Source organism: Ascaphus truei, chromosome 2, assembly GCF_040206685.1.
Source record: "Ascaphus truei isolate aAscTru1 chromosome 2, aAscTru1.hap1, whole genome shotgun sequence".
Taxonomy (NCBI): domain Eukaryota; kingdom Metazoa; phylum Chordata; class Amphibia; order Anura; family Ascaphidae; genus Ascaphus; species Ascaphus truei.
This window is the reverse complement of record NC_134484.1, coordinates 234,422,575-234,437,995: the sequence shown is the minus strand read 5'-3', so window position 1 is coordinate 234,437,995 and position 15,421 is coordinate 234,422,575. Positions and strand designations below refer to the sequence as shown.

At 47.4% G+C, this 15,421-nt stretch overlaps 1 protein-coding gene across 1 annotated transcript in view; it reads left to right on the top strand.

Annotated features, from left to right (window-relative positions):
• Positions 1-15,421, top strand: part of NFX1 (nuclear transcription factor, X-box binding 1) — a 72,270-nt gene that overhangs the window by 32,031 nt on the left and 24,818 nt on the right. The window contains exons 4-7 of the mRNA XM_075585971.1: positions 8,577-8,654; positions 8,841-8,946; positions 12,964-13,035; positions 14,939-15,078. Coding sequence (XP_075442086.1) covers positions 8,577-8,654; positions 8,841-8,946; positions 12,964-13,035; positions 14,939-15,078 — 396 coding nt within the window. The remainder of the gene's footprint in view (positions 1-8,576; positions 8,655-8,840; positions 8,947-12,963; positions 13,036-14,938; positions 15,079-15,421) is intronic.

The window sequence follows — 15,421 nt, the reverse complement described above, 5'->3', positions numbered from 1 at the left end:
ATGTTACTGATGCTGGTACAAGGAAACCCATGTCCTCCTTTGCTCCATGCTGACCATGAATGATAACTTCTTCTGGCAGGCTTAAGCATTTATAGCTCACCGACATTGTATATTATGATGTTCCTGATGAGCTCACGTGACCAAAGCATTGTGAGGTCTGCGGTTTGGCAAGCTGAAGGCAGACTGTATATTGGCCAATTAGTTATAACTACTCCTGGCAAATGGCAGCAGTTACAACTTGGCCACAACCCTCTTATTCTGATGTCACTGATAACCTAAGTGTTCTCGCCGCAATTTTTTGCTCTGTTGCATTCCTAACAAAGGAGGGCAGCTTGGTGTCCAATGTACTGTATGATGATGACTAATGAATATCTGCATCTGACCTGTAGCAGCAATCAGAATTTGCCCTCGATCATTCTATTATGAGGTCACCAATGACATCCCATGACCTCACAGTATTCTGGCATTTGGATGTTTACAAGTTGCCTTCCTAGTCAACCTAAACAATCTAAACTTTCCTTATTATAGATTTGCTAGCAGGGGGACTGGATACTCGAAAAAAATATTACTCCCAATTAAAATAACCAACTCTGCTGGACTTCTGTAAACCTCCACCTTTAACCCATTTACTGCAGAAGTGGTGAACCTTCTTAGCATAGCAGATACACGTGCTTTAAATGTCCTCTTTAACCCAGTATATGCCAGGACGAATTAAATAAAAATGAAATAAGTGTCTCATTTGCGAATGCCATCATATAAAAATCAAAAGGATAGCCTATCAAATGAAATCGGGAACGTAGAACTGTCAGGGGGGGGGGGGGGAAACCTCATACACTTACATTACAGATAAAAGAATACATCATACTTCCAAAATATGTAGCAGGTTATGCGTTTGAAGAATGCTTATTTTTCTTCGTGTTTTTATGGGATTAGTTGCATGTTGGATGATTAGATCACCAGCGCATTGTGAGTTTTAAGGCTATTTCACTTTGGGATTTTCTGTTTCTGAATTTAGGGAGATTCGGAAACCCATGTGCACCATGTCACATTTCTGTGTATTTATATAAATGTTATATTCTTAGATATGTTGCACCTGTAGTATTGGAAGAAACGTATTTATTTCGATCCACTAAATGACAGGCCATGCAAATTCAATGGCCACTGTGGCCATGCTGTAGAGAGCTGCTCAGGAACCTAGTAGTAATCTGTTCTCTGGTCACTTTGGGAACTAGAAGATTCTTCAAGCCCTTATTCGTATATATCATTTTTGTATTCTCCGGCAGCTGTTCCTTTATGAATGGATCACCTTGGAGCTCATATCAATATTTTATTTATAATCTTATGAATGAGAGGCTGCCGACTTAGATCTTGTGATAAAGGTGAGGAGGTTTTTTTTTTTTCCTTTCTTTTTTTTACTTTTGCCCCCTTTTTTTGTTGTAGGAGGGAGTCCTTTATTGAGTGCTTCCCCTCTTGTAAAATTAATCCAATCCGTATTGTACTTTTTCCTCTCAAAAAAAAAAAATAATCTCTGGTGTGTTCAAGCAAAATCAGAATACCTAGATCAATTGTGACGTGCCCACTGGGACAGTCCATTTGTGGCATTAGCTGCTCATGGCTTCCAAATAACAATCACCCCCATCCCTTAGGCTTTGCCCATAGTAGGGCAGCCCGCGCTCCTCCGCACTGAGGCTCACCTGCTCAATCAGGAGCGATTTCATGGACTAGCAGGCGAGCCAGCGTGAGCGATCGGGAGGCGGAGCTATGCCGTCACGGGGTCAACAGGGGTCGAAGCGCCAATGTCACGGCGTCAATGTCACGCTGCTTCACCCTGATTGGATGTTGGCAGCCACGTGACGTCCCCAGCGCGGTCTGAAAACATTTTCTCCTATCGGATGAAAATCCCTGCGCCTCAGCACGCCTGCGGACGCTCGTGGGAGCCCCCTCTCAAGACATCCTCATTGAGGTTGACGGGGCTCATCACGGAGCGTCCGCACTGCTCAGCGCTGTCGGTCCTTCTATGGACACAGCCTTACATGGAACAGTTACAAGTCAAGGAATTAAAGTATGGTGCCATTCAAACAGCAACTACATCGGAGACCCATCTCCTTATCGGGATACTGAAAGAAATGTGTGCAATCTCCTCTCACTTCCAAATGAATGTTATCAAATGTATGCAGCTTCGCCATAGAGTTAAGTGATCCCTCTATTTATTATTGTGAAAGAGGGAGGGGAACCCGCACACTCATAAATGTATGCACTATATAATGTATGTGACACCAAAGATATATGTTTATTCAAAAAGAAATAAAGTAACTTGGTATGACAACTAAAAAGCATGCAAGTCTGGGCAAGTACAGAGTAATGACAGAAAAACTGTATACAAGGAAATGTCCAAGAGCAAACTAGACTAAACTGAAGTACATACAGAAGGACTGCAGGTCAGGTAGTAAACGAATGCAGAACAGGTAGTATGGGTGGGGGAGCAGCTCAAAAATAAAAAGGGGGTCGGGGAGCAAAAAAATGAATGAATGGGGCAATGTTTCGGGACCAGAACCCGTCTTTAGGCTCGTTCCTGAGGTTCTATATAACCACATTACTTCCCTTAAGGTAAATCCACTGAAGCAACCTCAAAATTACCAAATGCCTGAGTTAGCAAAGTTTCAGCATATAACAAAGATAAATTCCTGTAAGGCCTCGGCCATGCTCCCTGCTGGCGTGCTGAGGTGCGCTGAGGCAGGCGCAGGGAAAGCGGGTGCTTTCCCTGGCCTTGCGGTTGCTTACCGCACGCGCTGTCAGCGGGCCGTCAGGGGGCGGCCGGGGGCGGGCGCGTCACTGGCCGGGGGGCGGGCCAGTGACGTCATGGAGCTGGTTCGCCCTCATTGGGCGAACCGCTCACGTGACCGGCCTGTCGCGCCGGCAAGCGGGGGAATTTTAAATTCCCCTAAGACCTGCGCTTCCGCAAGCGCGCGGAAGTGCAGGTGAGTACTTCCAACTAAAGCCGCTCTAATTGCGGCTGTAGGGGCTCAGTGCTGAGCGGGAGCGCGCGTCAGCACGCTTCCGCCAGCAAGCGCCAAACATGGCCAAGGCCCATGAGAGATGGTGAGTCCAGGCAGCAGGCTGTGTATCCTTTGATTTCTATAGCAGATTTTAGCACACTTCCCCAGAAGTGTAAGATATTTGCAATTTGACAATATTTCCAGCTGTTTGAGCTGCAAACTGTAACAATAGATAATGTTACCATAGTAATATAAGAATGCATTGTAGCTGCTGAGTTACACTGACTGAAGGATTGATTGAAATTGAAACAGCCATTTAGTGAACCCTGGGAAGCAGGATCTTTGCTGATTGCTCACGGGAGAACAAATCAATCAGCTGCTTAGCTAATTAGTTTTCATTAAAGGGGTTGTTCACTGCCTCTTTAAATAAATAAGCTCTGTAGTAGTGGATATTAGTGGCTGCATTAAAAATATGCATTTAAATTCCTAATGCCATTTGTAATAAAACATTTTTTTAATGTACTGATAATTCTTTGGTTGCTACAGCAACCATTTAGAAAGTCGCATCCACTTCCTCTTTTGCATCGGGCTCTGACACACACCTTTTCGAGCTCTGCCCTTTGGCAACAAAGCGTAACAAACAGATCTGTTACTGTGTTCCAAACAGCAGACTGTAACAAAACGTGTTACACTTAGTAATACGTTACATTCCAGACTGCAGCACACTCGGAAGGCGACAATTTCAATCACACCACACAGCAGGGTATTGGTCGATCAATCGGCAGCTTAGGTAATTTCTCAAAGCTACTCGCATCTATCTATATATCTATATAATTGAAAACGTATGTTTGCTGTTCTTATGGGCAATCTGATTGGTCCGTCGGTCTGTCACTCAGCCTCTGGCCAATCAGATTGATCCGTGTCCCGGCCCCGCCCCGCACGCCTCTCATTGGCTTGCTTGCTTGCTTCTGTGGCCTCGCCCGGCCGCTCTCCTCTTCTCCTCCTCCCCCCCACCGTGTTCTCTGTGCCTCTCCCCCCGTGTTCTCTGTGTCCCTCTCCCCCCGTGTTCTCTGTCTCTCTCCCCGTGTCTTCTGTGTCCTCCCCCCGAGTTCTGTGTCCCTCTCCCCCCGTGTTCTCTGTGTCCCTCTCCCCCCGTGTTCTCTGTGTCCCTCTCCCCCCGTGTTCTCTGTGTCCCTCTCCCCCCGTGTTCTCTGTGTCCCTCTCCCCCCGTGTTCTCTGTGTCCCTCTCCCCCCGTGTTCTCTGTGTCCCTCTCCCCCCGTGTTCTCTGTGTCCCTCTCCCCCCATGTCCTCTGTCTCCCCCGTGTCCTCTGTCTCTCTCCCCCGTGTTCTCTGTGTCCCTCTCCCCCCGTGTTCTCTGTGTCCCTCTCCCCCCGTGTTCTCTGTGTCCCTCCCCCCCCGTGTTCTCTGTGTCCCTCTCCCCCCGTGTTCTCTGTGTCCCTCTCCCCCCGTGTTCTCTGTGTCCCTCTCCCCCCCCCGTGTTCTCTGTGTCCCTCTCCCCCCCCCCGTGTTCTGTGTCCCTCTCCCCCGTGTTCTCTGTGTCCCTCTCCCCCCGTGTCCTCTGTCTCTCCCCCCGTGTCCTCTGTGTCCCTCTCCCCCCGTGTCCTCTGTCTCTCCCCCCGTGTCCTCTGTCTCCCTCTCCCCCGTGTTCTCTGTGTCCCTCTCCCCCCGTGTTCTCTGTGTCCCTCTCCCCCCGTGTTCTCTGTGTCCCTCTCCCCACGTGTTGTGTGTCCCTCTCCCCCGTGTCCTCTCTCTCCCCCCGTGTCCTCTGTGTCCCTCTCCCCCCGTGTTCTGTGTCCCTCTCCCCCCGTGTTCTCTGTGTCCCTCTCCCCCGTGTTCTCTGTCTCTCCCCCCGTGTCCTCTGTCTCTCCCCCCGTGTCCTCTGTCTCTCCCCCGTGTTCTCTGTGTCCCTCTCCCCCCGTGTTCTCTGTGTCCCTCTCCCCCCGTGTTCTCTGTGTCCCTCTCCCCCCGTGTTCTCTTTGTCCCTCTCCCCCCGTGTTCTCTGTGTCCCTCTCCCCCCGTGTTCTCTGTGTCCCTCTCCCCTCGTGTTCTCTGTGTCCCTCTCCCCCCGTGTTCTCTGTGTCCCTCTCCCCCCGTGTTCTCTGTGTCCCTCTCCCCCCGTGTTCTCTGTGTCCCTCTCCCCCCGTGTTCTCTGTGTCCCTCTCCCCCCGTGTTCTCTGTGTCCCTCTCCCCCCGTGTTCTCTGTGTCCCTCTCCCCCCGTGTTCTCTGTGTCCCTCTCCCCCCGTGTTCTCTGTGTCCCTCTCCCCCCGTGTCCTCTGTCTCTCCCCCCGTGTCCTCTGTCTCTCCCCCCGTGTCCTCTGTCTCTCCACCCGTGTTCTCTGTGTCCCTCTCCCCCCGTGTTCTCTGTGTCCCTCTCCCCCCGTGTTCTCTGTGTCCCTCTCCCCCCGTGTTCTCTGTGTCCCTCTCCCCCCGTGTTCTCTGTGTCCCTCTCCCCCCGTGTTCTCTGTGTCCCTCTCCCCCCGTGTCCTCTCTCTCCCCCGTGTCCTCTGTGTCCCTCTCCCCCCGTGTTCTCTGTGTCCCTCTCCCCCCGTGTTCTCTGTGTCCCTCTCCCCCCGTGTTCTCTGTGTCCCTCTCCCCCCGTGTTCTCTGTGTCCCTCTCCCCCCGTGTTCTCTGTGTCCCTCTCCCCCCGTGTTCTCTGTGTCCCTCTCCCCCCGTGTCCTCTCTCCCCCCGTGTCCTCTGTGTCCCTCTCCCCCCGTGTCCTCTGTGTCCCTCTCCCCCCGTGTCCTCTGTGTCCCTCTCCCCCCGTGTCCTCTGTGTCCCTCTCCCCCCGTGTCCTCTGTGTCCCTCTCCCCCCGTGTCCTCTGTCTCTCCCCCCGTGTCCTCTGTCTCTCCCCCGTGTCCTCTGTCTCTCCACCCGTGTTCTCTGTGTCCCTCTCCCCCCGTGTTCTCTGTGTCCCTCTCCCCCCGTGTTCTCTGTGTCCCTCTCCCCCCGTGTTCTCTGTGTCCCTCTCCCCCCGTGTTCTCTGTGTCCCTCTCCCCCCGTGTTCTCTGTGTCCCTCTCTCCCCCCGTGTTCTCTGTGTCCCCTCTCTCCCCCCGTGTTCTCTGTGTCCCTCTCCCCCCGTGTTCTCTGTGTCCCTCTCCCCCCCGTGTTCTCTGTGTCCCTCTCCCCCCCCCGTGTTCTCTGTGTCCCTCTCTCCCCCCGTGTTCTGTGTCCCTCTCCCCCCGTGTTCTCTGTGTCCCTCTCCCCCGTGTTCTCTGTGTCCCTCTCCCCCCGTGTTCTCTGTGTCCCTCTCCCCCCGTGTTCTCTGTGTCCCTCTCCCCCCGTGTTCTCTGTGTCCCTCTCCCCCCGTGTTCTCTGTGTCCCTCTCCCCCCGTGTTCTCTGTGTCCCTCTCTCCCCCCGTGTTCTGTGTCCCTCTCCCCCCGTGTTCTCTGTGTCCCTCTCCCCCCGTGTTCTCTGTGTCCCTCTCCCCCCGTGTTCTCTGTGTCCCTCTCCCCCCGTGTTCTCTGTGTCCCTCTCCCCCCGTGTTCTCTGTGTCCCTCTCCCCCCGTGTTCTCTGTGTCCCTCTCCCCCCGTGTTCTCTGTGTCCCTCTCCCCCCGTGTTCTCTGTGTCCCTCTCCCCCCGTGTTCTCTGTGTCCCTCTCCCCCCGTGTTCTCTGTGTCCCTCTCCCCCCGTGTTCTCTGTCTCCCCCGTGTTCTCTGTGTCCCTCTCCCCCCGTGTTCTCTGTGTCCCTCTCTCCCGCTGAGTCCCCATGCCCCCGGTTATTACCTCCACCTGCTCCCTCCCCCCCCCTGGTATCGCCGCCCCCCGAGTGTCACTCCCCCCCCTGCCCCCTGTGTCGGTCCCCTCCCTTTCCCCTGTGCCCCCCTGTCACCTGCGCGTTGCACGTGTGCTCCGAGTCGTCCAGCGGCCTGGCGGTGCGCGCACGCTGCGGCTGCTCCCGCTCGTTGGGCGGCTCAGCGCCCTCCCGACGCCGGCTCGCGCCCGCTTCGGGTCTCTGGGCGGCCTGCGCTACATGCTCCGCCCCCCACGCCCGGTACCGACCGGTCGGAGCGCCTGGACAGGAGAGAGGCCCCTTCTGGAGCGCGGAGACTGGACGGAGGTGTCTGGTGTCCGCTGGTGGGGGGGGGAGGGGGGAACTGCGGCATCCTCACTGTTGGTGCACAAGGACATTTGTGTGTGTGTGTGTGTGTGTGTGTGTGTGTGTGTGTGTGTGTGTGTGTCTCACTGTGCTGCGCGGGGGGGGGGGGGGGGGGGCGGGGGGAAGAGGAGGGAGCGGGAGGTTTTGGTCCCGGGCAGCGCCGGGTCTCTCAGCTAGTGAGACCCGGTGTATCCACAGTGGTCATTGAATTTGTATAACTAGTAGTTTAGTTTATTTGTGTGAGATATAACATGGGATGGGGTACAGAACGATTTATCTCTTTTACAACTTTGTAGTTCGGTGAGCTTTATACTCAAAATGTTGTGATAAGTTGTTCTCATAAGAAATGCGCTTCAATCTTATTTTGTTCTTCAGTTTTTTCCTAGCAGACGTTCTTTCATAGCTTGCTGTATTAAATTTATTGTGATTTTCCTGATTTATTTATTTTTGTTTGAGGAGCAAGGAAGAAATACAAAATTAATGAATAACCCAAGTACTGTATTGTGTAAATAAATGTGTTTCATAAAACTTATTGGCTGGCAAATAGTTTTGTTTTAGAGTGTGGGAATAATACATTGATCTATCTATTACATAGAGCTGTAGTCTAAGGCCAGGTCTTCGCTGCATTTTTAACTGTAATGACCATCTAGTAGCGAAACAGTATGGGGGGGGGGTTATTTCTGGATTAGCAGAGGCTAAGCTGTAGAGATCATCTAATAAGTGGTAGTGACTGGACTCCTCTGATTTAGATCCCATTAATAAAGTAAACAGATTGTCACCATGCATACCTTTTAGTCTAGAGCAGGTACTCTGTAATATGATTGTCATCCATCTCAGTAAAATGAGCCTGCGTAATGTGTCTTGTCTCGGTCAGGGATACAATAACAATTAGTAGATTTTCTAAGAATGTGGATTCTGCTTCGACAAGGCAGTGATGTACAGGGAATGCTTTACAGGAGCATTGAGGTTTTTATGTATTTTAATATAATTTAAGTTCATGTAGCCTCGGTCTCATTTTTACCCCAGTTATAAAGCTTGTGGCTGCTGTGAGAAACTAATAGTTTTGTAAAGTTGTGTTCTATCAAATGAGCCACTGGTGGCTGCCATATTGTTTCTTTTAAACACCAGCACCAGTATCTGATGTTCAATACACATGCTTGTTCATTTGCTGTTGCATCTAACTCCACGTACTATCTCTAATTGGCTAAAATAATTATATTTGCCTTCTCCCATTTGGATGAGGCTACCATAAGAAATAAAGCACCAGAAATCTACTTTTTGGATTTTCCCAATGTGGTGGCTGCATGAATACTTTAGCAGTAGGATATGAAATGTATTCTAATTAGTATCAGTCGTATACAAGTGGATTTTGATGCTGGTATACAAACGGTTAAAGCATCTGGTGCTGTAAGAAGCGCACGCACACGAATAATCCCATGTATTTCCCAACTACAGATGGAAACTGTGGTTGGAGATGCCCTGCCTGTCAAAACGTCTCCTCTCGGGTTCCAAGTATATACATCTGCTTTTGTGGTAAGTGTAACATCCAACCCTGTACGAGTCACTCAATAGATACGAGCCATTGTTAATACTTTTGTCACTGGCCTCTAAGAGCATGATGCGTATTTCCTTCAGCGCATTTGCTGATTAAGACGTTCTCATGGTAAATGTACCACTTTGCTGTTGCATGGTGTAACCAGGGTGCCCTCTGCTTTTTAGGGAAGGTGAACCACCCTGAATGGAACAGGAATGAAATTCCTCACAGCTGCGGTGAGCTCTGCGGGAAGAAACGCTCAGGCCTGGACTGCCCCCACTCCTGCAACATGTAAGTTACCGAATCCCAGATTGTGATTCGGGAAAAAAAACTAAACACAAATCCTTAACGAAGTAAAGTAGATGGACATCAATGATCAACCACTTTTACAGGCAATGCTGTACACCATCTAACAGAGCAACCCAGCTGTTACTGCTTCTGGTCGAAAGTTCAAGCTGCTCTCAAACTCCGATACACGGGTGAAGTTTAAGAACTCTGTTTTGTAGTAAGCGCATAAAAACATTGCTCTGAGGGATGTTACTTTTACTATATAGTCGTAGTACTGAAAAAGGAAAGACTGTTAAAATGAAAACAGGATTACTAGAGTATTTTCCTTTTCTGAAAGATTTTATTTTCTCAATTTTGTGACATTCTTTAAAATAATATTTTTAACAATGTTCTAATGTGCCTCTTTATTGTGACTTGAATTTCAAGTCCTCTGCTGTACAATGATGAAATAATATCTCCCCCAACCCCCCACGCAATGTAATGTAATTCTCTTTAGCTGAATATACTGGATCTGCACAACATATTATATTTGTTACAATATTAAACGGAGTGCAGATCGGGGCACATTGTAGTTGAAAGCATAACCCCCATCCAATATAATTTTTAACGTCACAAAAAACTTCAAAGCGCAAACTCCCCTTTCATTTTAGTCTCCTCATGGGCTTCTACTTAAGATAGGAAAGGATGCAGCTGCATGTTCAAGCCTGAGTTCTACAGTAGTTTTTAGGAAACCACTTTTAAGATGGAGGGTTTCAGTGTTTCTCCGAATCGGAAACATACTCAAATTTCTTATTCAAGCATCAAGTGTGTCATGAAGATGAAAAAGTTAAAAGGTAAAAACATTTAAGTGGCACACAGGCTTCAAACCTGGTTGGCCAGGTTCTGGTTGGTGACTGAGTAGGTACTTCCATGTATGGAGTTCTGCCACATTTAAAGGCCGACCCCTGGTTTTTACCAGGGACAAAAAAATTGCATGGTAACATTTTGGACTACTGATGTGCCAGCTTCCAATAGGACTTATACGTTGGTGCCTTGTAACTATGCCCCTCAGAATGAGATGCTGGTGCCTTATTTCTTCCATGAACATCAGGATATCTAGAAACTGGGATATCTTGCCACTTGCCTTACCTCTTATTTAAAAAACAAAAAGTAATTGGCATGCTGTTTAAACCATTTTGCACTCAGACATGCATGCATGCAATCATTAATGTGAAGCAGTTTCCTCTGGTAGTGAAGGTGTTAAAGGATCAGTCCCTCTACTTTTAAGTTGTGAAAAGGCGCGCTGTGCATGTTTGTACAGATCTCCCCACTTCCTTGAACCTTTTTGATGTAAATGTGATTCCCTGTTGACTGGCACAACCTGGCACATGGAATCGGAAGAAGCTGAAACCTCTCAAATGGTGTAATTGCCCTCACGTGGGAGGGAAAACCAATAACCTGTGCGGAAGAGGCATGCAAGGGATTGTTGGAGAAAATCTAGCAACAACGCAGCAACAATCCTTTTAGAACAAAAATGTAGTCAGTAACTTGAGGGGGTGATTTGGGTAGCCTACAATGGCTATTCTTTTATATCATGCGCTTAACTCAATGCTGGTTTTGGGCAGAATTGTGACACTAACCCGCATTGTTGCTTTAACCCTTTTGGTGACTTAACATACGCAACTCCTGCACAGCCGTGGCTTTGTGACCTTGTGTTTGCTTGTGTAATGATCACGTGCTTGTGACGTGCCCCCAATGGACGTGCACGAAATAGAATGTCCTTCCTATGTTATGATTTGCGTCCTTAATCTGTAATTTTCATCTTCTATATAAACCAGCAAAAGTGCCAGACCTGTTTCTGACCAGCATACGTGCTACTAGTGGGACAGCCTTTGTGGCATCCAGTAAAGGTTAATATTAACCTTGACTGTATGAGGTACATGTTGCTATATTTGCAATGTACTGCCTTTACATACAGTAGGTTGAACTTCAATCATTCCTTATGTAATCTGCCTTAAAATGGCATCCAAGACGTGTAGGTAATGGCATATGTTGGAACAAATATAAGCCAAAAGATTCTAATGGATTTAGGACAATGAGACACTTACTGGTCAGAGCGCCTGACGGGTCATGTTAATAATGGCTCAGAAGACGCTGGAAGGGTAACACACTAACCTCTCCATGGCATCTTTATTTAAAATGTTTTTTAGCCAATATTCTTTCAGAACCAACATATTTGTGAGCAAGAATTTGTGCGCCTCTCTTGCATCCATATGTTAAAAAGAGCAGAAAACATGATGAGCAGTAGTCGACTAAAAGAAACAAATAGTACCCGTATGACGAGCATTTTACACGCTAGCAGTGTCGCCATGCTTTGATGACCAGATAGTCCAGACCCTTTTAAATGTTATTTATATGTGTGCTATAAGAATATAGAAGGAGGGAACTTATATAAATCTTAAAAATAGTAAATAAAAGCCCAAGTGAAAGTTGAGAAATGGGAAAAGAAGAAAAAAAAGTACAAATATTTAAAACCCTTTTATTACAGGGATGGCCAACTCCAGTCCACAAGGGCCACCAACAGGTCAGGTTTTCAGGATATCCCTGCTTCGGCGCAGGTGGCTCAATCCGTGGGATCTCCTGAAAACCTGACCTGTAGGTGGCCCTGACTGGAGTTGGCCTCCCCTGCTTTTAGTACAGCCATGGCACAGTCACAAGCCTCCTGGTTACATGGACCCAATGGTTTTATTTTTGTAGCTGTGCAAAATCCCAGCTTTAACATCTATAAATCACAAAGTGTTAGAAAAATGCATTCAGGATTTCTTTTAAGAGTATCTTTGTTTGCTGGGAGTCTGCATGGTAATTTCTGGAAACAGTATTGCAAACAGCTTCACAGCAGGGCGGCCTTAAAAAATTCTGGTTACTGCTGACTCCTCTAACAGTACCCACCCACAAGCAGGGATAATGTACGAGCAGCAGGACATTGGGGAACAAGCCGGAGGAAAGCCACATGGAACTTTGCATTGCCTTGTGATAGCCAAAATGGGGCATGCAAAGTAAGTGTGTGTATTTCCATCTGCTTGTAATGCGGAACATGAAGGACTCTTTGATTCAGCTGTTTCTCTTGTTTTCAATTAAAAAGAAATTCTGCAAAATAGACAGGAGTAGTAACACTATTGGTCCTGGAGAAAGGTTTAGCTGCTGGTTGTTCTAACTTTAATGGACCAATATTATGGTTTGTCATGGATGCTGTCATATGGGAGCATGTCAAACCTCAACTACTGTTATATTTTTCACAAAACATTATGAATAATGTGCCAACAGCTTATGGATAACTATAGCTATGAACTTCACAAGTCTCTCAGGACCTTCGAAGAATTGGTACTTTTGAAGGCACCTGAAAGAAAGATTTGAGGTCTCAAAAGTGTGTATACAGTAGCTTGAGCCTGTAAGGACACGTGACTAAACTAGGACATTCACAGTTTGAGAATTCACACAGAAATGTCTTTGCTAAGCACTGAACTGCGAGTGCATCAGCAATAAGCGATCCATTGGCGGCGAGGGGGGGGCAGTTAATACAGTACAATGCTCTATTATTTCTGTGCTTCTTGGACTAGTTATATGTGCATAGCTGAGACATCCCCTTTCTATTGTTGCAGCAGTTTGTTTAGGAACAAAATGGATACAGGCCATTATTTGTAATAACCAGGTATAAATCATAGGTTTGTCTGGATATCACAAAGCAATTCTTTCAATCCATTGTAATTGTCATCCAATTACAGATCGGCTTTTCACTCGTGGCTTGTTCTGTGCACCACATAGATGTTGCGTATCAGTGTTTATTTAAACCATTCTGCTCTGGTTGTTCTAGATGCACACTTATTAAAGGATGATACCGTTTTGTTTGCACTACAATGTCTTGCATTTGAAACCACTTAATCTTTGCCTTCTGAGTTTATTAAACATTTTATATATTGGATACAAAGAAAAATAATGAACGTATCCAGTTTTGCTTACATATGTGTTTATTTTGTCTTGAAGACTCTGTCATCCTGGACCCTGTCCATCATGCCCGGCCTTTGTGACAAAGACATGTGAATGTGGAAGAACAAGGTGAGTGTCTGCCAACGAATCCGCACAATGTGCAGTATGTCTCTTCTCTTTAGGAAAGAGCCTTACATTGAACTTGGAGGCTTTGCATCCAAAATGAGCCACTGGGAGGTTTGTTTTGTGAGCTTAGTGGGACTGGCCCCTTTAACTATTTCCAAAAGGTTTCATTCTTTGTGTTCACTTTTTTTTTTTTTTTGAGCCTTATTGAAAATATGTAAATGTTGCTGGTTTCTGTCTCCCCCATTTCCCCTCTTTCCATATAGAGAAGAGGAAACAGAATTTTCTCTTCCTTCCCCACTTCCCTCCTTCTCTCTTCCTCTCCCCTCCCCCACAATACACACACAATACCGCCTACCCCACAATATACACACACACACACACTACCCAGCCCTTTCCCACAAAACCACCCTTTCCCATAATACTCCCACAAACCCACTCTTTCCTGCAATACCCCCACCCCTCTCCCCCAGCAAACACCACACAATACCCCCCACACCTTACCTTGGGCAGAGCCTCTGGTGCTGCGCGGTTGCAGAAGTTTGGCCCGGCCAGGCTCTACTTTTGGCGTGCATCTGGGGCAAGGGAGGGTTGGACCAGCAGCCGGATGCAACTTCCAGTGCCGTGCCCCCTGCACCTGTCGGGACGGATGTCCCAGCTCTCCCCCGTGGTTTGAGCGCAGGGTCTGTCGGCTGAGCGGCCCCGGGCTGAATGGAAACCCCCTGTGGGCCACCTGCGTGTTGGACAGACCTGCCCTATGTCCTTTTAACACATGTGCTTGCCAGTGCATGCTGGCAACACTCAAACCCGAGCTGACAGGGTGGGGGACTACTTAGTTCGGCCAGACTTGGCCCGTGGATTTCACGGTCTGGATCTCATACCCTGGCTTAGGTGCAATGAGCACTTAAGATAGTTACGTGCAGCTCTAAATTGAAGCAAAGCTACCCAATATAAAGATGTAACACTTTGAGTGCTGTACAGTTGCAGTGCACAGGGGCACATTTGCTTTGCTGAGTAACCCTCTGTGATCTTTGTGAACACCTTAATGAAGAGGCTTACAAGTCATTGGCGAGAGTAGTAAAGCATTACAAGTCTGCACCGATGAGGGGATTACCCCCTTTGCATCCTACAATGCATTTTAAATCAGTGTTAGACCTTTCTTGTATTTCAGATGATACAAAGTTTGCATTTGTGAGAGGGTTTGAGATGCATTTTATCGCATTATTTTTCCCTCCACCCCCTCCGCCTCCTCCCCCCACCCCCCACGCCACCCCCAACCACCACACATAATGGCCAGATGGAGTATATGTGCAGTTGCCTTTGGCATCTTAGTTGTGACATATGACAGTGTAGTGAGTAATATGGAAATGTTATTAGCATTGTGTTGTTGATCTTCAGAGCAGCAGAAGTTTTATGGAAATTCAAAATGTCTCATTAGCCTCATAAATTCTTTACAATTTCTAAATAATTAGTCGCACTAAATTAATGAATAAGTTGACTTCAGTCAAACGCAAATCAAATTAATTTTTAAAGCAGCATTTCATGTTAAACTTAACGGGGAAAGAAATTGCTGCAAAATGTAGTGATATACTGTATGTATATTTTCCAACGACCGCTGACACTTGGATTTCAAATGAAATAGGAGTGTGCCTGTTTGCGTTATTTTTCATGGGTCTTGGAAAGGTGATGTAAAGAGACAACGTTACTAAATCAATCACATAGCTATATTCTAAGCTAGTGACACATGCTTCTTATGTTTATTTTGTGTGTACTTGTGTTGGATATGTTTCCCTATTTGACCTCCGTGCCCCTATTTGGGATGGAGTGGGAGATATAAACGGAATGACGAGCCCCCAGAGGTGCTGGGATTCACGTGTTTTGAATAACACGGAGTGCGTGATTCTTGCAGCCAATCGGTGCGCTGCGGGCAGTCCTCCACCATGCACTGTGCAAACGTGTGCGGGAACCCGTTGAACTGTGGGGAGCACAGCTGTACACAGGTGTGTCATGCTGGGAAGTGCCAGCCGTGTCAGCAAATTATACATCAAGGTAAGATCCTGCAATGTGGAAAACAGAAACAGTTTCGTCTCCAACATTTGCTTTTAAGTGAATGAAATGATCAGGTCCCAACCATTTTGTGCTTTCGTATGCTGTTTCCGAATCACTTGGGCCAAAATCAAGACAATGTGTTTGACCAAATATAGATATATTTTTAAAACAATTGTTTCTATTCAATTGGCAATTATCTACCAACGCACAGTACATAAACATTGTGTTTTCTTGTGTAAAGAAATATATATATATATATATAATTTGATGTCTTGGAAATACACAATGACCTGGAACAGCGATGTATTTAATGGTTTAGATATTGGTGCATGGCATCTTTAAA